Here is a 23,739-nt window from a genome sequence, read left to right on the forward strand (position 1 = left end):
TAAATCTAAAAGTAAAGGGATCAAATTCCTTAAAATAAAAGTGAAAGAACTAAATTTCAAATGTTTAAAAATATAAGGACTTGGAGATATTTTCACATTTTACATATATATTTTATTATTTGTGTTTTTTTAATTTATTAATGAAATGTTTAATAAATGACTATACTATATAACATTAAATCTAGCAGTGGGGACTTTAATGAATATTTACATAAATATCTCCTTTCCTGCAAGAACTAACTATAAGATAACAAGCATATACTAATTTTTTTTTTTTTGGTCTTCATCTGTTAAGAAACTGCAAATATATAAGAACCCAATTAAAAAAAAAAATACTAACAACAAAAACAAAATCATGAAAAAAATGAAAAATTTATGATTTTTCTTTGCTGAAGTACTGAAAATTGGAACATTTTGCAGAACAGACATACCAGTTAAAGCTCCAATATATCTTGTAGTAATTTTTTTGCCATCAATGTAGTCTTAAATGTTAGTATATAATAGAAAGTCTATATATATATATATATACATACCTGCCTTGTAATGTGTTGAAATTATTACCAAAGTTTGCAGGCTGTTGATATATTTAAAGACAGTGAAGCTATAAAATGAACCATGATGGCCACCATGAGCTTGCTGTGGATTAATCACTTGTAAATGTTAGTAATACATGTATATATGTATATGCATATATATACGTAAAAACCATAAACATGTAATAGATTAAGCTCTGGCAATAGATCCTACATTCGCGAGTGAAATTATTTGTATTGAATCTGCTATCGAGGAAATCAATATATCGTTGTGTCCAATGAGAGAATGCACGAAATGGCCTAGAAGAAAGGAACTGAGTTCGTAACCAGGTTAATCCGTTTGCCAGATCGTCGGCCCCCAAACCAATGTCACGAAAAACGACATCATCGGTCGTGGGATCGGTGTCGTCTTTGATCTCGTAGCGACAAACGGGGCAGGTGTTATGAATGCTCAACCAAGGGACGATACAATCGGAATGATACAAGTGCTTGCATGGTAACTCTCGTGCTTCTCCGCTAATCTCGAACTCATCCTTACAAATAGGACAATGTGTAGCGTTGGTAAGGTGGTATTCGGTGATTATCACCACCGGCAAGGCCTCGATGGCTGACGCAGCTGCCGGTGGTGGACCCGGCCTATCGTCTTCCGTTAAGCCTTCGAGTAAACCATCCAAGTCGTCGTTGCTGACTGTATCTCGGGGTGCAACGATAGGACTCGGCTGCGGTCGTGGTGGTTCGACGAGAGTGACCCAAGGTCCAGTTTCAGGAATTGGTCGATCCCGACGAGCTCTTCCACTTTGCCGCGGCCTGGTGGGGTCAAGAGCGGCGGCCAAAGTATCTAATAACCTACGAGTGGTTTCATACGGTTCAAGGCCGTGATTAACTCTAAGTCTAGGCCTTGAAACATCAAGCTCTTGATGAAGTTGACGAAAACAATAAGGACAACAAGGTTCAAAAACATTTGAATTTGAAAACCTTACGGTTCGTTGACAATGGAGACACCAGAAAAAATGGTAGGTTCGCATCCTTCGGACACCGTTTACTGTAACACCAGGACGACGATGGCTGTTCAAAGACATGTTTTTTCTTTTGGCTATGAAAATGGGGATTAACTGTGTGTTTTGGAAATGGGATTTTTTCAGATTATGGAAGAAGAATTCATCTCTCTTTATATACGTAATGTGAAGGGGAAAAAGAATATCTTGTAGACGTGCAACAAGGGATTCCTTTTTTCTCTTTTTCCTTGATTTGTATTTGTTAATTAAAATTTTTCCCAGTTTTGTCTAACTTGTAGGAAATGTAAAGGATGATTGATAATTGATGTTAACTCGTTGTATAGTTTTTGTTTTCTCATTACAATTAATAAAAAATAAGTATAATGATAACTTTAGTCCTTAATGTTTTTCATCTTTTTCATTTTAGTGCTAATTTCTTTTATCAGTTTGGTTCTCAATTTCCAAAATTTAGTGAAATTGCAGTTAAATTTAGTGAAATTGCAGTTTTTTAAATGGAAAAGTTGTCCAGATCATGCAAATTTTAGCCGTACCCAAGTGATAACTTGTGTGATAATTCTCAACATTTTTTTAATAACAATGAAATACATGTAATCTATTACATTCGTTGGCATCAAAATTGTAACAGCTCAATAAACATAACGAAACAATTTGACCGAATTTTGAAAGAAAAGAGCCAAGGTGATAAAAAAAGAATTAGCATTAAAACGATAAAATAGGTAAAATATTTAGAATTAAATTTAACATTATATCATGTAAAATTACGTCATAATTACCGATTAATTATGTATATTATTTTCACTCCAAAATATAAATTGGCCTCAAAATTTTAAAATATTCTAATTTAGTTCTTAAAGTATCATTATCTTGAGACTTTTGTCGAACTAACTATTAGCTTGATTATAAAATATTAATTTAAATATGACATGGAGTATATTAAAATATATGGATCAAATTATAAATAAATATGTCATGTTAAAAATAAGAAATAGTCATTATAAATTTTGTTAACACATTATTTTTTAATGTGTAAGTCCAAATTGTTCGTGCGATAGATACACGTTTTTATAATTTAATTAGTATACTCCACATTGGATTTAAACTACATTTAACTCCCAAAATGATGGCTAAGCTGACTAGGGTTCCGACTGAGAGAATGCTAATATTTTAATAATTCAATTAGAATGTATTGTAGTTGAGGGACCAATTTAAAATTCGAATGATAATTTGGGACACTTGGCAGAATTAATCCTAAAGGATTAAATTGTAAATTCAAGACCAAACAAATTGGTGCTGAAATTTATAGTTTCACTTCCTTTGGCATGGCCCAAGAAAATGAGTCCACAACTCGACAAAACGACATGACCCAAACTCATGGAGCCGGCTAATTCTACTCCTTCAAAACTCACCCGAGTCAACTCAGTTATGCCAATCTGATTGGGTTGGGTTGGGTTTGGTCTGGCTTGTAATCGGCAAAACAATCCATCAAAAAACCCCACCAATCCCTTCATTTCCCGTTCTCTTGGCTTTCTCTCCCTCTCGTGAGAGGGAAAAATATAACCAACAAACTTTCTCGCCATCCAAACACCAAAAAGGAAAATGTCTTATATAGTATTCCAAACCTCTCAACTTCCCAAGACGTTGTTATTAAAACCGAGTCTACCACCTCCGGTTCATCCTTTATCAGGTAAACTTAGAAAGAATCTTATGGTGGTGAAATGTTCGTCTTCTTCTTTAATTGACGGTGGAGATTCCTCCGTCGCTGCTCTCGAGCGATGTTTCTCGGCACCACCGGCTCCAGTGGAGACTGGTTCTTCAGGTTCAGGTGAGGTTGGACCGGTTATGAAAGGAGGAAAATACGGTGCGTTTGGTGCGGTTACTTTGGAGAAAGGGAAGCTTGATATGTCTCAGAAACAGTCAACTTCTAGCCCTGAGGTTGGATTTCAAAATTTTAGCTTTAGCTTAATAAGTGTTAATTAAGCCTAATTTTAGAAAGGGATACGAAGTCCTCTTGAAGTTTAGCTTAATTGAGCTTAATTTCTAAGTTAATTGCTTAGTATTTAGGTATTAAAACTTTAGGAGTATTTTAAGACTGAATTATATTTTTAATTAACGATAGAAGGCACTTTCATAAGATTTTTAATATATAGAGAATGAATTGAAATGCAGAATTTAGCCTATTTCTGTTATTTAAGCTTAAAGAAACTAACAGAGTAACTTTCTGCTAGAAGGTCTTCATATTTTCGTTAAATTAGTGAAATTTGAACTGTTTATCTTTCAAAACTTGGGGTTTTAAATATTAGTTTAGGGTCCTTAAAACCTTCTACCAAAAAGTTTATCTTTCAATTCAATTGATTGGATGTAACCACGTTCTAATTGATATGTTTTAACTAGATGTTCTATCTGACAGAGCCTAGCATATATCATAATAAAGCTTGATTTTTCTCAAGTTAAACTAGCTTAATAGACTATTACTATTCCATCCTTGCAATTCTTCATTATTGTGTGCAAAATAGGAAAAAGGCCCTACAACATACAATGATGAAAATTGAATATGTTTCGTGCCTTTTGGTGTTATCTTTGTAGAACTCTTTAAGTTAAACGTTTGCATTGTTAAATTAGGAACAAAGTTAATTTTGTTTGAATTTAATGTTTTTAAATATCCTACCTACTTGTGATTCGGCATGCATGATTTACATATGAAATTGAATACAGGGTTAGTTATGCACCAGGCATCTGTATGTGCGTGTATATATATATGCTACTGTTTGTTGGTTGAGTATGAGGCTTTGGGTTTAGATGCTTGGCTTATGAACCTCAAGAAATTAGTTGCTAGTGTTTTCAGCACGTGGTTCGGTTTTTTAAATTGTAAATCAGATGTTTATTTCTTGGAGTTGCTTATTATTATTTGTTTCCTTGATGACTTTGTCCAAAAATTTGGAAGGATCAACTAATATGTTTGAAATTACAGCTTGCAACTGGGGGAGGTGGTGGAGATATTGGAAAGAAAATTAATCATGGAGGTGGAGATGGAGGTGATGATGATGGAGATGATGATGATTATTTTGATGACTTTGATGATGACGGGGAGGGCGATGAGGATGGACTCTTTAGAAGGCGGATGTTTCTGGAAGAGGTAAGAGATCAAAGTCTAGCAGATTCATTATACATATTTAATGACTTAATCAAATGCTTAAAGGATAAATATACACTTGAATTGTTTATTTTCCATTGTTTTCTTTCCAGCTTTTTGATCGAAAATTTGTAGATGCTGTATTGAATGAGTGGCACAAGACAATGATGGACTTGCCTGCTGGCTTCCGACAAGCTTATGAAATGGTTTAGTAACTTTTCTTATTGCTTTATCACACGGTGAAGAACTTAGTTTATTGTATCAGATGCTGATTAGGGCTTTTTTACCTACAGGGATTGGTCAGTTCAGCACAAATGGTAAAGTTCTTGGCAATTAATGCCAGACCAACCACCAGTCGATTTATTTCTCGAACACTCCCACAGGCAATGTCTCGGGCATTTATTGGCAGGTAATCCCTGATATGCTCATATTCACCTCTTAAGGATGTCTCCAGCAATCTGAATGAAATGAATATTTGATCACAGCGTATCGTTGAACTTGTCATATATGCTTATGCACAATCTTTTCTATTCCCAGGATGCTTGCAGATCCTGCCTTTTTATACAGGCTTCTTTTAGAAGAGGTTGCTACTATTGGTTCTTCTGTTTGGTGGGAGTTGAAGAATCGAAAGGATAGGTGGTTTCAAATACCATGACGAGATTCATGCTTGCCCTTTTTATCAATTTCAGTAAATTATACTAATAGACTTGCTTCACCTTGTCTACAGGATTAAGCAAGAATGGGATCTAGCAATTATGAATGTTCTCACAGTAGCAGCTTGCAATGCTCTTGTAGTTTGGTCTCTTGCTCCTTGTCGTTCTTACGGCAACACCTTCCGGTTTGACTTGCAAAACACATTACAGAAGCTTCCCAACAATATATTTGAAAAGAGTTACCCACTTAGAGAATTTGACTTGCAAAAGAGAATCCATTCTCTATTCTACAAGGCTGCCGAGTTGTGTATTGTTGGATTAGCTGCTGGAGCAGCGCAAGGCTCTTTGTCGAATTTTCTGGCTAGTAAAAAGAAGGAAAAGTAAGTATATTTGAGTAAATCTTCAGTTATCCTTTTGTTCCATTTATTTGGAAAGAAAATTTTCTTCTCTGTTTGGGGGGCTTCTTTTACTTGATGCATTAATGGTGGCCTTTTTTACTGTTGGCAGGTTATCTGTGTCAATTCCGTCTGTGAGTACCAACGCACTTGGTTATGGTGCTTTTCTCGGACTCTATGCAAACCTTAGATATCAGCTTTTATGTGGATTTGATCAAGCAATGGTCAATTATTTTGATGTCATTGGTGTAGCATTGTTCTTCAGCACAGCTTTAAGGTCTAGTATATTGCATCATTTCGAAAATTTCTAAATCGATTTCTTTTACACTTGGAACTCTTCGGCGTTTATGACGTAAATGGAGGTTGTGGTATCTTTTTGCCTCACCAAACTGGTTCTATGCAGGGTCTTGAATGTTCAATTAGGAGAGAGATCGAGGCTGGCTTGGCTAGGTGTCGAGGTGGATCCGCTGGTTCAGTCAGATGACCTCTTGAAGGCTTACAACAGACCTTCTGAGGATGGAACTAGGTCATCCTCTAAATGGTTCATATCAAAGAATGCCATTGTTTCTGGTCTTGGACTTCTTGGCATCAAACAAGGAAACCTTGAATCTGTTGCCGATGGGGAAACTGGAGCTTTGAAGCCCCGGAGAAAGAGGATTGTCCGGAAGAAGGTAACTGCACGCACTACATAGCTACCTGACATAAATTAGCATTTCTGTCCGATTTTGCTGCTTGATGGAGTGAATTCAATATGAAAAGAACCTCCACAAGGTTTGGACTTGCTACGATTTATGTCTAGTGTGGATTACCGGCTTATTAACCATGACTTGTAGATTATTTTGGGGACGAGTTCTTGAGTACATGTTAAACATTTATCATATTCAATGAAGTGTTATACTCTGAGTTGAGTCCTTAATAAGTTAAATTGCAAGGGATATTTTTTTGGGAAGATATTTTAGTTCTTAGATGAATGATACTAGAGAATCGTGTAGTTTGATTGTTCAATTAGTTTCTTTATATGTTTTTAGAGTAGGAAGGCATAAATAAACTGTTTCCTCATTGTATCTGTTGGCTTACATTGCAATTTTGAATTTTCTGTAGTTGTTATTTAGCTTGTCTTTTGCTTGTTGCCCTTTCTTTTTTCCGAAGACTATTAATGGATTTGGGGTGTGGTGAATGTTGCTAAATCTGCCATGATTTCACAGTTAGCATGCTCTATTTTACTAGCTACCTCGCTCTATTATGCATGTATAATATTGAAAACTATTATTACCTCCATGGATGTGGATGTATCTATTCTTACTCTGCTTTAATTTAATTTTTGTTACTTATCTTTTAATATTTTCAATCTTTTTAAGGGGAATTTCATGTAATTACTAGCAAATATACATGGTGGGGATCATCCAGGCTGGACTTGGCTATGATATATATTTATATATCAAAGAATAAATACTTTGTAGATTGTAAGACAAAAGACGTGCCAAAAACTATATGTTTAGTACAATGTAGTATGATAGAGGCAAAGTATATACTGGTTATGGAACTAAGCAAGGAAGGCTTTTATGGATTCTGCCAGCCAGCCGTTCACTGCTTGTTGATTTACCATCTCCCACACGTATTCTCCCGTTTCAACCCATCTTATGCTCCTTTAAAGCCAACCGACATCACTCTTACATGTCTCTCACCAAGTTCCTCCCCTGCCTTTGCTTATTTGCTCTCCAATGGCATTGCCTTACAATCCCATTTTACTTTTCTGCATTTTTATTATTTTTGCATCAGGTACCTTTTCTGTTCATGCCTATATAAGTGTGATATAGTTCAATATTATGAATAGGTTAAATTGTGCTATTGGTCCTTGTACTTTTCAAAAGTTGTGGATATAATCTTTATACTTTTCAATTTGGTCAATTTTAGTCATATTTTTCAAAATTTGAAATTTCAGTCTTGACCAAATGGTAACAGTTAAATCCGTTTTGTTAAATTTTGCTCTTAGTCCTGTATAATGTCTAAAGTAGTAGATTTATAAATCCTTATATTTTTTAAAATTTGAAATTTCAACCTTGAAACAAACGACAGTCTTTTTAAATGCACAATTGACTTTTTTGATGACTAACATGTAGAAATAGCAAGCTGACATAGTATTATATATGTGACAATATGTTTGTCGCATCAAATTTTGAAAATAACAAAACTTAATGAATTTAACAAATATTGTTTGATCAGGACTGAAATTTTAAAATTTATATAGTTTAAGGACTAAAAATAATCAAATTAAAAATACAAGAACTAAATTCACAACTACCGTATAGAATTGGGACTATGCCTGATTAAGTGTGATGTGGTTCTATATTATGAATATAACCTCACTGTCATTTATATTTGTTAAGGTGCAACAAAGCCTTCAAACGCCAAAAATTTCACCATTGTGAATCAGTGCAAAGAGACGATATGGCCGGGGATCATCACGGATGGAAGCAACTTCCACGGCGAAGGCTTTACGTTGGAACCAGGCAAAACTGCATTTTATAATGCCCCGGATGGTTGGAGTGGTCGAATATGGGGTAGAACAGGTTGCGATTTCGATAAAACCGGTAACGGAACGTGTCAAACAGGCAACTGTGGTACGTCCGTTAATTGTACAAGCGCTGGTAGTCTCCCAGTTACCATAGCCGAATTCACGCTTGGTGATAATATCGATTACTACGATGTTAGCCTTGTAGATGGCTTTAATTTGCCTATTGTGATCAAACCTGGTGGTGGTAAAGGAAACTGTAGCACTGCTGGTTGTGATGGTGACTTGAGGCAAAATTGTTCGTCCGATCTTAGTTTTAAGAAAAATGGTAAGGTTGTCGGCTGTAGAAGCGCTTGCGACGTGTTCAACACCGATGAATATTGTTGTCGTGGGACATACGAAGATCCCGTTGCTTGTTTGCCTACGAATTATTCAAAGAGTTTCAAACTAGTATGCCCTGCAGCATCTAGTTATGCTTATGATGATCGTGTTAGTATCATAACTTGTTCTGCATCAGATTATATGGTGGCATTTTGTGCAACAAGGTAATACATACGTACATGCATATATACATACATACATACATACTGACTGACTGATGAGGTTGATGCTGGTTTTAGGAACAATACAATATGCACATATCATGATGAGAGACTTGTTTGCAGTGTTACATCAAAGGGTTTCAAAGCATTTTCTCATATATGGAGGAGTTTGATGGTGGCATTACCATTGGCTTCCATTTTACAAATTTTATTTTAGTAATTCAATTTGTACCATTTTGAACTCTAAATGGATGCTATGCTTTGTCCTTTTATTTATTTTATTTTTACAGATTTTTTTGGTCATCTGGAAAAAAAAAACATAATGACTAAAAATGATCCGATTGGAGAACATGTGTTAAACTTGTAAATTTACACATAGTATAAGACTAATTGCAAAAATTAACCCAATGGATTTAACTGTTACCATTTAGATCAGAACTCACAAATAAAATTTTAAAATTCGAAAAGTATAATGATTAAAATTGACTAAATTAAAATATAAGAATTAAATACACAACTTACTCAAATAAAAAGACTAATGATACAATTTGACCAAAATATGTTGGGATAAATCTCAAAATTATATATAAACTTTGATTCAATATGTAATTTGATACATTAACATTGATTTGGTGCAATTATACACATTAAAATAATTAAATTCATCAATTTTTTATTATTGAATAAATATAATTATATGTATATGCAACATATAAACATAAAATAATGATAAATTGATAATTTATGTTGATAATTCATGAGAATTAGATCCAATCAAAATTTCTTGTATAAAATTACATAAAATTAAAATTTATATATAATTTTAAAATTTATCGTAATATTATGAACTAATTTTAATATTTCAAAAGTGTAAAGTTTAGTAAATTCAAGTGTTAATCAAATGATGTGATAGAACAGAAGATTCCATGCTCATGAGCTAACTAAGACAATCATCTTAATCTTATTTATATAGCCAAGAACAAGAATTCAATTGCCACATATATTAGTGCAGCAATGTCCACAAAAATGGGATTAAACTGTAACTTTTTGCCTTTTTCTGTACCATATAGAAACTAATTTTTCACTATAGTATATGTGCATGTCCAAAACAAAAGTATCTAGGTCTCCAACTCCTCTGCATTCTTTTTGATCGCGCCTTTATCAGTTTGGTTTCTTTGTTTCAATGATTTGGATTCCTCGTCCTCGAATGGTAATACGATTACGGGTGCTGCTGGCACGGTAAGCCAACGTTCCTTCAAGAAGGCAAGGAATCTCTTAACCATCTCCCTCCTGAATTTGAGCTCTCGAGTGAAAAGATCACATAGAAGAAATGCAAGGACGTACTTGAAAGGCACGATGAGAAGAACGGTTGCGGATGATAACAACACTAATGCAACTTCGGTTGTTATCTGCAAAAAGGAGAACGTTTAAACAAGTATAATTTATTTCGTATTTTCTGCTATGAAAACATGTGTTCATGACTAATGACATCATACCTGAGGCTGACCTGCGAGGAGAATCGTTCGTAATTTCAGGAGAGTAACGTTCAGATTTTGGAGGATATGTTCCACGTCACGGATACCGTCTTTTACGGCTATAATCTTTTGAATAGTATTTGAAGGTGGTTGATCACGTATAGTTACTTTTCCAAAAGATCTACCAAGACGACCTTGCTCCTTGAGTCCTTTAAGTGTTAGCATGCCGCTGGCTAAGATGATCAATGCCATGGGAAAAACATATGACAGCAGATTCCTAGGGAGTAAATGTTCAACACATCAACATATTGATGCTAAAACGGATTGAATAAGACGGTAAAATTCCAATGGAGGATGTTGTACCATGAGTCAAATTGCATTTTGTCCCTTTACTTAAGAAATAAGTAAATTAGTCATTGTACATTAGATCAAACAACAAACTGGTCCTCATGTTGAAAGTTTTATCCATTTCCACTATTAAAAACTGGTCCATGTTGTCTGATCAGTCACACTAGTTTTTAATAGTAAAAATGGATGAAATTTTTAATAGAAATGACCAATTTGCTCTTTAATCTAATGTGCAGATACTAATTTGCCCATTTTTCTATTAAAGGGGGCAAAATCCAAACGGATTCCTAGTATAGGGGCTTCCATGGTACATTTACCCAATTTAAACAAAAGCTCGAATCCTATTAGGTGAAGACCCTATTCTACAACAAGCAAAATATATAGCACGACCGATATGGGAACTCATGAGTTCATATTCAAAAGCTAACAAGTGTAGTATTGCTTGTAAGATTAAGTGCTGTTTGCCTAACAATGATTTCCGTGATGCGTCTACCTGAAAATAATTGTATAAGCAAATGCGAGAAATGAGAGAGTCAAGTGCGGCTCCTCCCATCGTCTAAGCTTTTCAAAATTCCGAGCCGTGATAGTAAAAGGGAGAAGAAGTTCCTGCATAAAGGTGAACACAAAATCAGCTCGATGATATATAAGGTTATATGTACAACATAAACCGAACTTGCTGAAACAAGCACAATAAAAAGAACATAGTGAAATGGATGCTGAACCTTGAAAAGGTCGATATTACTGGGTATCCCTTCGAGTTTCGCTGCGTCAATCGTGGCCTGAGTTTTTTCCACTGCCTGATATTTTTGTTTGCAGATTGCTGCTGCTTTTTCAACAAGGGACTTATCGGCCACAACAAGACTTTTACTTAACACGACTGCTGGTTTAGTTGAAGCATGCTTCCAAAAATTAATGGAAGCATTAGATTCCCAAGACGGAGAGCTCATCCACTTCCGCAAGTAAACACTTCCATCTATGTCAAATACATGATCACTTATTTCAACTTCAGGTTCAGAAGGGCTTGTTCCTTGAGCATGTTGATACTTCAAGTCCGTAGCTTTTGAAACTAAAGGTCCACCCCAATAATTTACGGCTAGTGATTGGAAAACGAGATCACCATGGGGCGCATTTTGTAAAAAAGAGAATTGAACAAGTTTGATTGGATCATCTAACAACTTTCGCATAAACTGGAGAGCTTGAAGTCTAGCAATGCCATTAATGGCACTCGTCGTAGCCTTTTCCTTCCCTTTTTGAGAACCGAATACTTGAGATAGTGATCGATCATTATCATCGGGTCCATACTCATTAAGAAACTTGTGTAGAGTAATAATTTCACTGATAGACGCGTGCCAAACGTCTCGCCTTAATTCACCACCCAAGTCGACAAACTCCAGCACCCATGTTTGTGATCTGAACAGAAAGTTGACAACAAAAGATACATGATCGAACCAAAAAAAAGAAAAAGTACCCAGAAATTCAAATACTATAAGTAAAAGTTCATGAAAAAGACCCAAGAAGCTCACCCCGGACCCAATGAAACAGCTACTCCAGAGTCAAAAAGCCCAGAATTGAAAGGTCCAACTTTTACTTTCTTAACTTCCAATCCAGGCCTTGTAAGATCGAGTCTTATTGCATTGCTCCGCCCTTTAAATTTAACAGCCTGCAACAACATGACCATCATATCAAATACTTGGACCGGATCGAAAATCACTAAGTTCCCTCAAAAACTTATTAAAAGTTTTTGAACTTTTCTACTCATTTGCATGAATAAAACCAATATCCGAATGAATGCATAAATTAATTCAATTTCCAAAACGGGAAACAGGATGCTTGCATGCCATTCCACTTAGTATGCATATATCAGTCAACTCGTGAACAAATGGAGGATACCATAGGTTACAACTACAGCGTAAAATCAATAGACGAGTTATTATGGACGATATGTACCTCAAAGTAGAGCGCTTTATCCGTTAGAGTAACTTTCCCAGGCCATGCCATGTTATTCTCCCATTTTAGAACAGGTCGTTTCCTGCTAGAACCGATGCACAATACTCTTTCCTCTGAGAGCTGAGGATATTCACTGATTTGATACGATCTCCTTCCTTCATGCACTCTACACTAGAACTAGCAGGAATCAAGCTTAGCAAATTGAAAACTCGGGCAATAACTAACAGAAGAAACATGCTAAAAAGGATGCGAAGTCCACCATTCGACATCATACTTTTAGCACGGTGAGTGTGAGGAATTACTGATTGTTTATTTACTCTCGGATCACTTTACAAACATGATTAGCACTAGTAGTATGAAATCAGAAGCTTACTTGAGAAGTTCATCGATATAAGTTAGCCACACTCGTAATGAAATGCCCAGTTCATCACCAGCGAGAGCTTTGAAAAGGTTATGTGCTGTAGGATGATCAGCTACACCCGAAATTGCAGGAGCGATACGAATAAAAGCCTCCTCTCCCACCAGCTTTCCCTTCAATAACGCCAGTAAACTTAATTAATTTCACAACTCGCACTCTTTGTTTTCTTCTAGGAGGGGTACAGTTCGCCCCTGAATAAACTTGAATCAAATTCAAGCAAGTTCAGATACATAATCGAAACCAATATAATTTCAGAATGCTTTAAAAGGTAATTAAAGGAAAAAAGAACCTGAAGAGAAGATTTTGTCAGTGAATAAGCATGTAAATTGTTTTTATCACGGTAAGGATTCTCCCAAGCAAGCATTGTGATGAACATTAACCTCTGGAATGCACGTTCCTGTAAACATATCGATGACAGACGTGAAACCAGTGAGAAAACATGAGGAAATAAGTAAGTTACAGAAAATGGACATTAAGTATCCATATAATGAACCTTGAGACAGGGATGAAGATCAGAGGCATCCCTTGACAAAAACCTGAAGCAACAATACTCCACCAAATTACGAGCATCATCGTACTCGGTTTTGGGAATAAGAGTTCTAAATATCTTCTGCATTTTCTTTCCACTCAATCCATTCATCCTGTAAACTTAAATACAAAACATCATTATCACAATCCAAAACTTAAACATTATCTTAAAGCTAATTAAACAAGACATTAACACACATAATTTGATAATTTTTCACCTGCTAAACTGCTCAATAGATACAATAGCAGCTAACGAAAGATTTCCATTAGGCAAAACACTAGGAATAATCCCTTCTGCCATGAAAATGTCTTCCATTTCTTGATTATCAACTTCATCTTCATTTCGAGGATCAAGCTTTCCAGGTCCACTTTGACCAGTTTGACCAGTTTTCACTAGTGGCAAAGTTATCTCACTTAAAAAATGCTGGGTCTTTGTCAGCCATGAATTTATTCTTTCTTGCACAGTATCTGTAAATTAATGTATGCTATTAGGACAATTAAATTATTAAAAAAAAAAACCCAACAATTTTACTGATTATTATCATAGCCAATCAGAGATAACAGAATAGCAAAAATGAAGAAGCTGCCAATATATATTCATACTGGTGTCAATGTCATTGAGCTTCCATCTATCCTTCTGAGCTCCCACAAGCTTGAACCTCAACTTCTGCTTTGAAGGTGAGTTTCTTGAGAAATATCCAAACTTGAAAACTTTTTCATGGCTGGAAATCAGATAATTCAACCCAAAATCCGATGCTTTTAACTGGGTAACCTGAAATTTAGTAACCATTTTTTTGGGCGGGATTTCAAGATTCAAGAATTGAATCCATGAGTCGAATCCTAATGAAGCAAAGTAGTCAAAATAATTATTAAAGGAATTTAAAAGGGTCAAATAGCTCTATTGGAGAGGACTTGGAATTCATAAGCTTGAAAACATAAGTTTCTTTGGGTTAATGGGTTTCAAAGGTTCAAGCTTTGAGACAGATTTGTAACTACAGACGTTGGAATCAAAAGCGAAGAAGATGAAGATGAATAAGAGAGGCGTGTGGAAATGGCTTTTCCTTTAATGCACAGGAAAATAAACGTGCTGGATCTTAAAGAGTCATTTGGGATAATTGCTTTTAGGATAATATAATTTTTTGCCCCTCAACTTAACACTTTATTCTGTTAAAAGATTCGATAACGTTACATGTGTTATTGGAATAGGATTATGTCAAATAAAATGAGAACCGATTAATATAACGGTTCGAACAGAAGATTAAACGAATTTACTCAAAAACTGCTTAAAATTGGTAAAAGTAAGAAATTGAAACAAAAATCGACAATTGAACAAGTTAAATTGGTTTAATAAAATTTTTATTTTTCAATTTTTAGAGTTTTAAGAAATTTAATTATTTATTTAATTATTGTTCGTCTGATGGTTAAACTTATTGAACTGTTTGAATTGTGAATCGATGGTCTGACCTATTCAACTATAGGTTGGGTATTAAAACCCTATATGTGACACTCCAAGATTATTCCCTATCATCAACTGAAAATTTTGTATAATTTTTTTTTTGGTAAGATACACTCAGCATCGTTAAACTATTAGTAAGTTTATATTTTAGTCATTCAACTTCAAAAGTTACAAAATTATTATTGAACTATTCGAAAATTTTCATTTAAGTAATTTGACTATTCAAAAAATTTTATTTAAGTCATTGGGTTGTTACTTAAAAAAAAAAGATAGATAGCTTTAAGCAACGATTTAACAGTTAATACGGTGGATTAGTACCCATCGACGAGTAAAAGAACATGCCTTAGATCTAAATTAATCGGGCGATCACTATTGGAGGTCAAAGAAAAAAGTTGTTTGAATTTTTGGTTTATAGAATCATGTCGTTCAAAGATGTTGCATGAAAAAAACTAAATTGTTGAAGAGAAAATGAATGAGAGTTTCCGATTGGTGCAAACGATGTAAACATAGAAGGCCATACAACAATGATTTTAAATAGCCTAGGCTTAAATGAAAACTTTCAAATAGTTCAATGATCATTTTGTAACCTTTTGAAGTTAAGTGATCAAAACGTAAACTTACTAATAGTTTAGTGACCTTGGTGTAGTTTACTCTAAATTATTTAATTTTCAAGTGATGAGATGACATAATATCATAGTATCGTATAATCACACTTTTATGCTTTTTAATTTCAGGGACTAAAATGGACCTAATTGTTAAGTTTAAGTGTTAAAGTGAATAAAAAATTATAGGCACCAAAATGAACCTAATTGTCAAGTTCAGGGGCTAAAAATAATATTATCCATTGCCTTTACATTACCTAGCTGACACGAGACGAAACGGAACCCAGCACAACACCCAAAATTTTTGTCATCGGAGTTTGAAACAACCATCACCACCACTTATATTTAGCTTCTAGCACATCTATACGTGTGTTTTAAGTTTCTTTTAGGGTAAATTACACCTAAAGTTATCAAACTATTAATAAGTTTATATTTTAGTCACTTAGTTTTAAAAAGTTACAAAATAGTTATTTAACTATTCGAAATTTTTCATTTATTTCACTATACTGTCAAGTCTTTTTTTTTTTTTAAGTTCAACTAGCGAGCTCCAAGTGACAATTCAACGATCAATACAGTCAAATAATTCCCATCAAGTAGAATATATATACCTTAGATCTAAGCTGATTTGATGATTAGTGTCATAGATGAGAAAAAAAATCTATTCGGATTTTGGTTCACAAATTCGTGACGTTCAGTGTTGTTTTATGAAAAAAAAACTAGATTGTAGAAGAGGAGGGGAAAGAGAGATTTCGATTATTGCCAATAGTGTGAATGAAGAAAGCCATGCAATGGCAATTTAACAACCTAATAACTTAAATGAAAATTTTTGAATAGTTTAATAATTATTTTGTAATTTTTTGAAGTTGAGTGATTAAAACTTAAATTTACTAATAGTTTAATGACCTTGGGTGGAATTTACCCTTTTGTTAAAATTTTTCTCAAAATATTTGTTATTTATTCAAAAGGTTAAAATATCCATATATTAATTTTCTACCTTTGAAATTTAATTTTATATTTTTTTTCAAGAATTTAATGTATTCGTCCTTCGAATTAAAAAAGTACAAGTGAAATTATTGACATTATTAAAATTTTCTATTAAATTTATGTTTATTACGTCATTTATTGATTACATAGTTAGTAAACCATTATTTTTATTTATTTCAAAATAGTACACTAACTAATTAAAAAAATAACATTAACTGAATTAACAATTAAATTTAAATTTTTAAATTTAAAAATAAAAATTTAAATTTCTATAAATAAAAGTAATAGAAATAAATAAGAATACACAAGCGTATTTTAATTTATTTAAATTCCTCAAATAAATACTAAACTTACTGTTTGTATTTAGGTAAATTATAAGAATAGTCACCCGATTATTTAGTTTGTTCTATTTTAATCATTCAACTATTAGTTTTTTTTTTTGTTTTAGTCATTCAACTTTTGGAAATTAAATATTTTAGTCACTCTTACGTTAATTATCTAACGAAAGTCTAACATGTGCTTTGTCTTAATGGCCTAATAAACTTGAATTTAATATAATATTTTAACGGTGATAACTGTCCTAAAAATTCACATCAGCATTTTCGTAAGAATAGAGTAACTAGACCAACTCATATATTAACTAATGACATTATAAATAGATCTAAATTTAATAAAGAATTTTAACAATAACAATTCTTAAAATTTCACATCAGCATTTTAATAAAAATAAACTAACTAGACCAACTAATAGACTAACTAATGACATTATAAAAACTGAGATATCAAATTATATTAAATATAAAGTATAGAGGTTAAATCTCAAATTTGAATGAAATATAAGTATTAAAACTAAAATTTAACTATTTTATATAATCTAAAAAATTATTAAATTTGAAATTTAAAAAACAATGGAATTGTTTCATGCAAGGAAGGCCTTAGGGGCTTTCCTTTGGTATATATAGTAGTATGGCATCTTTTTTTCTTGGGTGTTATTGTAGATGTTCTTATCCGTGTTATGGTCTAAATCTAGTCATGTTTGGACTGAGTGGTATTCAAGTAAACCCTCTTAATAATATCGACTCAAGAATTAGAACTTAATTTAAATACTTGACGAAAAAGTCCATTCCTACTTTTTCCAACTATTTTTTGATGTATATATATAGTAGTATAGATTTTAATGTATAAATAAAATATCTTTAGTTCGAATAAAATCACAATAAAAAATTTATGGTGAAGTTGACAATACCATGGCCAAATGCCAAAAATATGAAACAAAAATGCATAAAAAACATTACTTGAAGTTTCACTATTTCAGTGTTCACCATGAACCCCAAACTTCCCTCCCTCATAAACCATTTTTCTCTTTCCAAAACTTAAAAAGTGTATCAAGTAACAAAACTGGTTTATATTTACGTATCAAACAAGTGTTTGTCTTGCTTCTTTTCACTGTGCCAATGGTAATGGTCATGGTGGTATTGTGTCTTCTATTTCCTTATCTCTGGTTCATGTCTTGTCCATTTAGTGGTCTATTGTTCCTCAATGCAATTTTCTGGAGGTGTACTTTTCCATAAGCAAGGTCAATTCTTTTTCAAACCCTTCCTCGAGCTTGACAAGATCTTCCCAATACCGTAGTGTGATTGTTAACCTTCTATCTTGACGACTTTTCATCAGCTTCTCCCTCTCTGCATTGAACTCCCCTATGTTTTTCTCATGAAGCTCAATGGCACTGAATATTCAAAAACATGTTAAAAAATCACTTCACAACATAGAACAAGAAAAAAAAAGTGTTGTTACAGCTTTGAGTAGATAGAATGTCACCTGCATTCATCTTTATTATGTATCGGATTCGTATTTGATTGCTTAACTCTCTCACTTGCAGCCCTTTGCAGCTTCTCGAAATTATCTTCCTTAGAGTCTATGGATTGGTAGATAGTATTGATTCTCTCCTTGAAATATTGTTCTTTAGCTACCAACTGGAAAACCATTGCATTGCAATAAGGAAGAGATATCTAGCTATAGAACACTGAAATTGCAGCAATAAAGTTAAAAAATGCTACCTCTTCTTTGTTCTGTTCATGCTGCAATATAGCTCGTTGCCTCACGATACGATTTTTCGGCTCTATTGTCTGGTGGAGCTTCTCACTCAATCGGCCTAGAGACTCTGCAAGGACTTGTGAATGTTGCTGTTCTTGAGCAACCTTCTTTTTAAGTCGGGTAAGTTGCTGACTATTGTCGTTTATCTTCTTTATTTGGCTCTCAACCATCTCTTGGTATGATCTCAGCTCGAATTTCAGCTTGGAATTCCCTGTTTGATCGCATAGATTGTATCATTCATAAGAAAAGTTCAAAAACAATGATTTAACAAAAGTGATTGCAGCGTATTAGACCTTGAGAGTGTCGGTTAAATACATCCAAGTCTTCCTTGATGGCAATGTAGCCGTAAAGTTGGCGTTTTCCGCCTGGACAGAATGGGACCCGTGAATGATCCCAAGCATCCCTATCCCTTCCTTGTTCTTTAAAATGTTTATGCAAACGAACAGCCTCTAAATACCCTGCTGCTGAACTCTCAAAGATCAACACACTCATCCCGCGGTGTCCTTGTGGACCATACGAATGTCTGGCTTTTGTCGCAGCATATGAGCTGAAGTAATTGAGAAGCTCTTGATTTCCCATCCCACTCCACTGATGAAATAACAGTCAGTACAAAGCAATTAGCAGTATATTAGTAATAGAGATAGTTTAGTATCCAAGAGCAGTAAAGTACCTTGCCGGTTTCGTCCTGTTCGTATTTTGTATTCATAATGATAACCATTGCTGGCCAAACTATTTCATGATCTGCAACTCTATCATTAAGCCCTTCCCATTTGCCAACAGCGTCGTTGGCCGGTTTAATGAAGGTTCCTCTCCTACGCATCTCCTCGACCAAAAGTTCCGTGAATACACGATGCATCTTAGCTCTCCGTGTCATTTTAGTCATGGAATGAGTCATTAGAGGCTGTACACCTCGATACCAATCAATGGCTCCCGGTCCACCTTGACATGCAGGGCAGTGCCATTGCTGAGCTGGTGAAATAATCTCCTCAACAGTCAATTTCTCTAAATGTTCAAAGAATGCATTGAACCATTTGCTCTTCTTGCGTGCTTCATGACTCTTCTCGTCTTCATCAAAATTGAAATCATAGTCATCCAAATCATCGTTATCATACACAACATCAGGGTCATTGTTATCATATTCATCAACTCTATTTTCTGAACTGTTAGGCAAAGTGAAACCGGCTTGATCAGGGCAAGTTCCAGCACCTTGTTGGGTCGATGCACTACCATGTCTGCTGGAACTCAAACAAGTACCATCCACAATTGGCCCGATATTGGAAGTAGTTTGCATCTTAAGTTTCTGAATCAAATTTGGATGTCCCCATACATTAGATGTAGAATCTCTATGTAACCAAGAATTTGCAGCAACTCGGTTTTTAGACTCCCTTGTGTTCTCCTTGTCACCATCCACTGAAGAAGCAAGCTTGATGTCTGCTACATCCCTGTTTACTTGACGACGACCGGAAACTTTATACACGCTCCCCAAGTCAGGAAATGGGTCAATAGCATCTGCCATGAAATCTACTCCTAGATCACTGTATTGAATGAAAAGACTGGTGATTTTCTCACAGCAAGAAGCTTAGTTATATCAGTACATAAACAAGAAATATCACATATGTGCTCAGTTGTTGAGGGATTAATGATGCATAAAAGCTACCCATATGGTTTTAATTTTCACAGTGAAACGTCCCAACATTAAAAGTACTAGACCAAACGTTACTCTTCTTTTCCAAGGAAGAACAAAACAAAATGCTACGATTTTCCATCAGCTAAAATTATTTACTACCAAGGACCACTATGGGATATATCTATATTGAGCACACTCATGAAGAGTCAAAATTTCATATCATATAAGATTAATTCCTCTCTAAGTTCTAATACAAGATGCTTATTAGATCGGTAATATTTTGTTCTATCCACACTAATACCAATCAAACCCCTTTTCATGAACAAAATATGATCAATTAACTGACTAATAACATATTGTTATTGTACCGAAATATATAAATATCAATTAATACAATTAATATTAAATTTGATATAATGAAATGGTTGAATAATTGAATAACTAGATTATTCAAAAATATGCTTTGAATGTTAAGATTACGCATCATAATTAAAGAAAGAAAATCTATGAAACAAAAGATATAATATGAGTCTTAAAATAAAAATAGTTGATCAAACGACACGTTGATATTGAGAAGAGTAGTTACTTAATCTAAAAAATTATAAATAGATAATACATACATAAATGATAACTTATTTGTAAATATATACATATATATATATATATATATGCAAATGGTGAGCACTTCAAACAATACCATTTTGAAATCAAATGAATTGGATAATTCTCTCTAGGATCAATCAGCTAGCTACTTCCAATTTATATGGAATCTTACCGGTAAGATTTAAATAGAAACCTACCTATCTTTCCTTTAGCCAATCATGAGCAAGAATAAGCAGCAAAGTAGCTATGGCAGATTTAATTTAAAACAACTGTAAACCAGTACTCAAAAAAGAAACATAAAACTTGAATATAACAGGGAAAAAAGTACAGATCTTTTCAAAACGTAACGTTTTTCAATGCATAAAATATGAAAATAAACAAGTTATTCAGCCGAAAAAAAGAAGAAAAATACCGCCGTTTATTCATCCAGTTTGAATAACTCAAAAGCCAATCAAATGACATCAACACATGCATTTATACAAACAATTCATGTGCAAAACAAACAAAGATTTCAAGTTTCAACCATTAAGAACATGAGACCATCACGTAAAAACAACTCTTTACTCTCTTTGAAACTCTCATGGAAGAATACATTAACATTTAACAAAAGACATGCTTTTTACCAAAACAAAAAGGTGGGTATTTTTACCAGGATAGAGTTTGAATAGCGAAAAAAAAGAACAGGTGCCTGTGGAGAAAAAGAGAGAGTCTAAAAATGAGAAACTGAGAAATCATTAATCATGGAAGAAGGGATGTGAGACGCACGCGCGTTGTGAGTGATAGAAATGACCAGACGGCCGAGTCCCCCACTGAGTCGAGAATGGGGACCCTTTTCACGACTGTATGCACATAAATATCGCAGATTTACTTCCATGCAGAGAGTCCATTGCATGCCCGCTTTTTTCACTTTCCTTATTTTCTATTTTTTTCAACTAACTATGATTATAACCGTGGATTAACTTTTAGTTTAATTAATATTGATTTTGTCATCAGTGTAAGAGAAAATAAAGATATAAATTTGAATGTCTTAAAAGCGCATTAATAATAAAATATTAATATTATGATATATAAAATATAAAATATAAATAATTAATATAAATTTTAAATATTCTTAAAAGTCATTATTTAATTTTATTTATGCGTAAAAATATTTTGGCCGGAAGTGTGTGTCTGTATATATATTTTTTTATAGGTTATTTTCAATATATACTTTTTTTTTCATGTGAAAGATATGTGGTACTCATTTTAATTGATGATAGAAACGGGAGCTTCCTTTCATTTTCTGCTTCGTTTGCATGAATCACGTTCAGACTTGTAGTCGTTATAATCTTTATATATATATATATATATATATATATGTATGAATAATTAATTTTCATAGGGAAAATATTTGATGATTAATAATAGTATAATATGTTATCATTAAAGAAAATAAAAAATAATAAAGAGCTGTTGATTGAGTTTTAATTCGATTAGTATGAATATTAATTATTACCAATACAAAAAGACGTAGATCCGAGTGCGTTGAAATGCATTATCCTCCTAACAATGCCTAGAAGGCTAGAACTATCCATAATCTTTCTCCAACTTCAACGCACTAATATATATTATTATATGATTTCAAGTTAATATTTTATCGGTTATTGTTTTATCAATATAGTTCATATTTATTATATGATTTCAAGTTAATTTAATATCATTATCATACTATTAAACCTTTATAATTTTTCATTCAAAACTTAACATACATAAGAGTATGAAATTTTAAAAATAAACTATTTTATATATTATTTTATTTCTATAAATGTGTAGGTAAAACTTTAATTTTAATTTAATTTTATACATTTAAATAAATTAAATTATATTAATTTAATTTTATATTAGATAAATATAATTATTTGTTTATGTAATGTGCAAACTTAAAATAATGTTATATCAACATTTATGTTAGTAATTGGTGAAAATTAAATCAAATCAAAATTTATGCATAATATTACACATTAGATCAAAGCTCGTGTATAATTAAAAGTTATCATTAATGTTATGGGTCACGGATCAAAACTCGTGACGAAAGCATACAAAACTTCCCATTGAGGTAAACTAATTAAATAGGACTTATTTAACCCACTGAAACTGACCCAATTCGTAGAACACGTGGAGAAACTTATCTAGTTGAAACCTTGGCAACCTAATGGAACACTTCAGAAAAACTGGAGTTACCATTATAAATATTGTAAATCATATTGTAGATAGACTTTAATCTTAACTGCCGATGTAATTTACTCAAACACTTGGCGAGTTCTTTTGTCTTTGAGTTGCTTACACACTTTTCGAAAGTTAAGAATAAAAAAATAGCCTAAGGCTGCGCGGTTTGTCAAACTAAAATTCTAACATCGTGAAACTAATACTTAATTAATTTAAAAAGGAAATTTATCTTATAAATTTATGGTGTATTAATTATAATATGATTATGGGTTTAATTTCCATATCTATACTTAATATATATATAAAGAATTTGATTGAGCTATTGTAGTGGAATTTTTGGGCTTTTGACAATAATTTATAGGTTAATGAAATTTCGTTATTAAGTTGGTCTAATGATAGTAAAACTATGAAATAGTTATTAACGGTTGATTAATGTTGTATTTCTAAATCCTCCAATATTACGATTATTGTAAATTTATCTTTCTAGTATATTAATTTTTTTTCTTTTAGAAACAGTGGCATTTATGCAATAATTTATAATATTCTTATATGTTAGTTTTGTATGTGTACACCATTGTTTATGCTTTCTATTAATGGTTGTCTTTTTTCTTCATTGTTTTTAAGTTTGAACCTTACATTGTTTTTATCGTGTGCAGACGCGAATCCAAAGT

At 33.2% G+C, this 23,739-nt stretch overlaps 5 protein-coding genes across 7 annotated transcripts; 2 read left to right on the forward strand and 3 right to left on the reverse strand.

Annotated features, from left to right (window-relative positions):
- Positions 1-553: 553 nt before the first annotated feature.
- LOC108475824 (probable E3 ubiquitin-protein ligase RHC1A) lies at positions 554-1,672 on the reverse strand. Its single transcript, XM_053025340.1, has one exon. The coding sequence runs from the start codon at positions 1,610-1,612 to the stop codon at positions 644-646; it is 969 nt and encodes a 322-aa protein (XP_052881300.1). The 5' UTR covers positions 1,613-1,672; the 3' UTR covers positions 554-643.
- A 1,211-nt stretch (positions 1,673-2,883) lies between these two features.
- On the forward strand, positions 2,884-6,646 carry LOC108476395 (protein RETICULATA-RELATED 1, chloroplastic-like). Its single transcript, XM_017778609.2, has 8 exons — positions 2,884-3,481; positions 4,518-4,682; positions 4,793-4,885; positions 4,973-5,088; positions 5,217-5,315; positions 5,407-5,712; positions 5,840-6,004; positions 6,131-6,646. Exons 1-8 carry the CDS (start codon positions 3,146-3,148, stop codon positions 6,417-6,419), a joined length of 1,569 nt encoding a protein of 522 aa, XP_017634098.1. The 5' UTR covers positions 2,884-3,145; the 3' UTR covers positions 6,420-6,646.
- A 142-nt stretch (positions 6,647-6,788) lies between these two features.
- On the forward strand, positions 6,789-9,053 carry LOC108476397 (pathogenesis-related thaumatin-like protein 3.5). Its single transcript, XM_017778610.2, has 3 exons — positions 6,789-7,506; positions 8,115-8,784; positions 8,860-9,053. The coding sequence occupies exons 1-3, from the start codon at positions 7,449-7,451 to the stop codon at positions 8,996-8,998; spliced, it is 867 nt and encodes a 288-aa protein (XP_017634099.1). The 5' UTR covers positions 6,789-7,448; the 3' UTR covers positions 8,999-9,053.
- A 666-nt stretch (positions 9,054-9,719) lies between these two features.
- Positions 9,720-14,625, reverse strand: LOC108474588 (uncharacterized). Its single transcript, XM_017776561.2, has 11 exons — positions 14,101-14,625; positions 13,716-13,965; positions 13,463-13,610; positions 13,259-13,366; positions 12,925-13,082; positions 12,552-12,717; positions 12,128-12,264; positions 11,327-12,014; positions 11,098-11,210; positions 10,278-10,533; positions 9,720-10,190 (listed from the first exon to the last, which is right to left on the reverse strand). Exons 1-11 carry the CDS (start codon positions 14,285-14,287, stop codon positions 9,900-9,902), a joined length of 2,502 nt encoding a protein of 833 aa, XP_017632050.1. The 5' UTR covers positions 14,288-14,625; the 3' UTR covers positions 9,720-9,899.
- Positions 14,626-17,711: 3,086 nt separating this feature from the next.
- LOC108475647 (protein SUPPRESSOR OF GENE SILENCING 3-like) lies at positions 17,712-21,854 on the reverse strand. Of its 3 annotated transcripts, XM_017777631.2 has the most exons (7): positions 21,629-21,854; positions 21,513-21,551; positions 19,304-20,168; positions 18,927-19,221; positions 18,597-18,844; positions 18,358-18,512; positions 17,712-18,265 (listed from the first exon to the last, which is right to left on the reverse strand). In XM_017777631.2, the coding sequence occupies exons 3-7, from the start codon at positions 20,147-20,149 to the stop codon at positions 18,076-18,078; spliced, it is 1,734 nt and encodes a 577-aa protein (XP_017633120.1). In that variant the 5' UTR covers positions 20,150-20,168; positions 21,513-21,551; positions 21,629-21,854; the 3' UTR covers positions 17,712-18,075. The 3 variants fall into 3 exon arrangements, with proteins under 3 accessions (XP_017633120.1, XP_052881299.1, XP_052881298.1); XM_053025339.1 differs by lacking the exon at positions 21,513-21,551; XM_053025338.1 differs by having other exon boundaries at positions 21,513-21,854.
- Positions 21,855-23,739: the final 1,885 nt, after the last annotated feature.

The sequence above is a fragment of the Gossypium arboreum genome, chromosome 3 (genome assembly GCF_025698485.1).
Source record: "Gossypium arboreum isolate Shixiya-1 chromosome 3, ASM2569848v2, whole genome shotgun sequence".
Taxonomy (NCBI): domain Eukaryota; kingdom Viridiplantae; phylum Streptophyta; class Magnoliopsida; order Malvales; family Malvaceae; genus Gossypium; species Gossypium arboreum.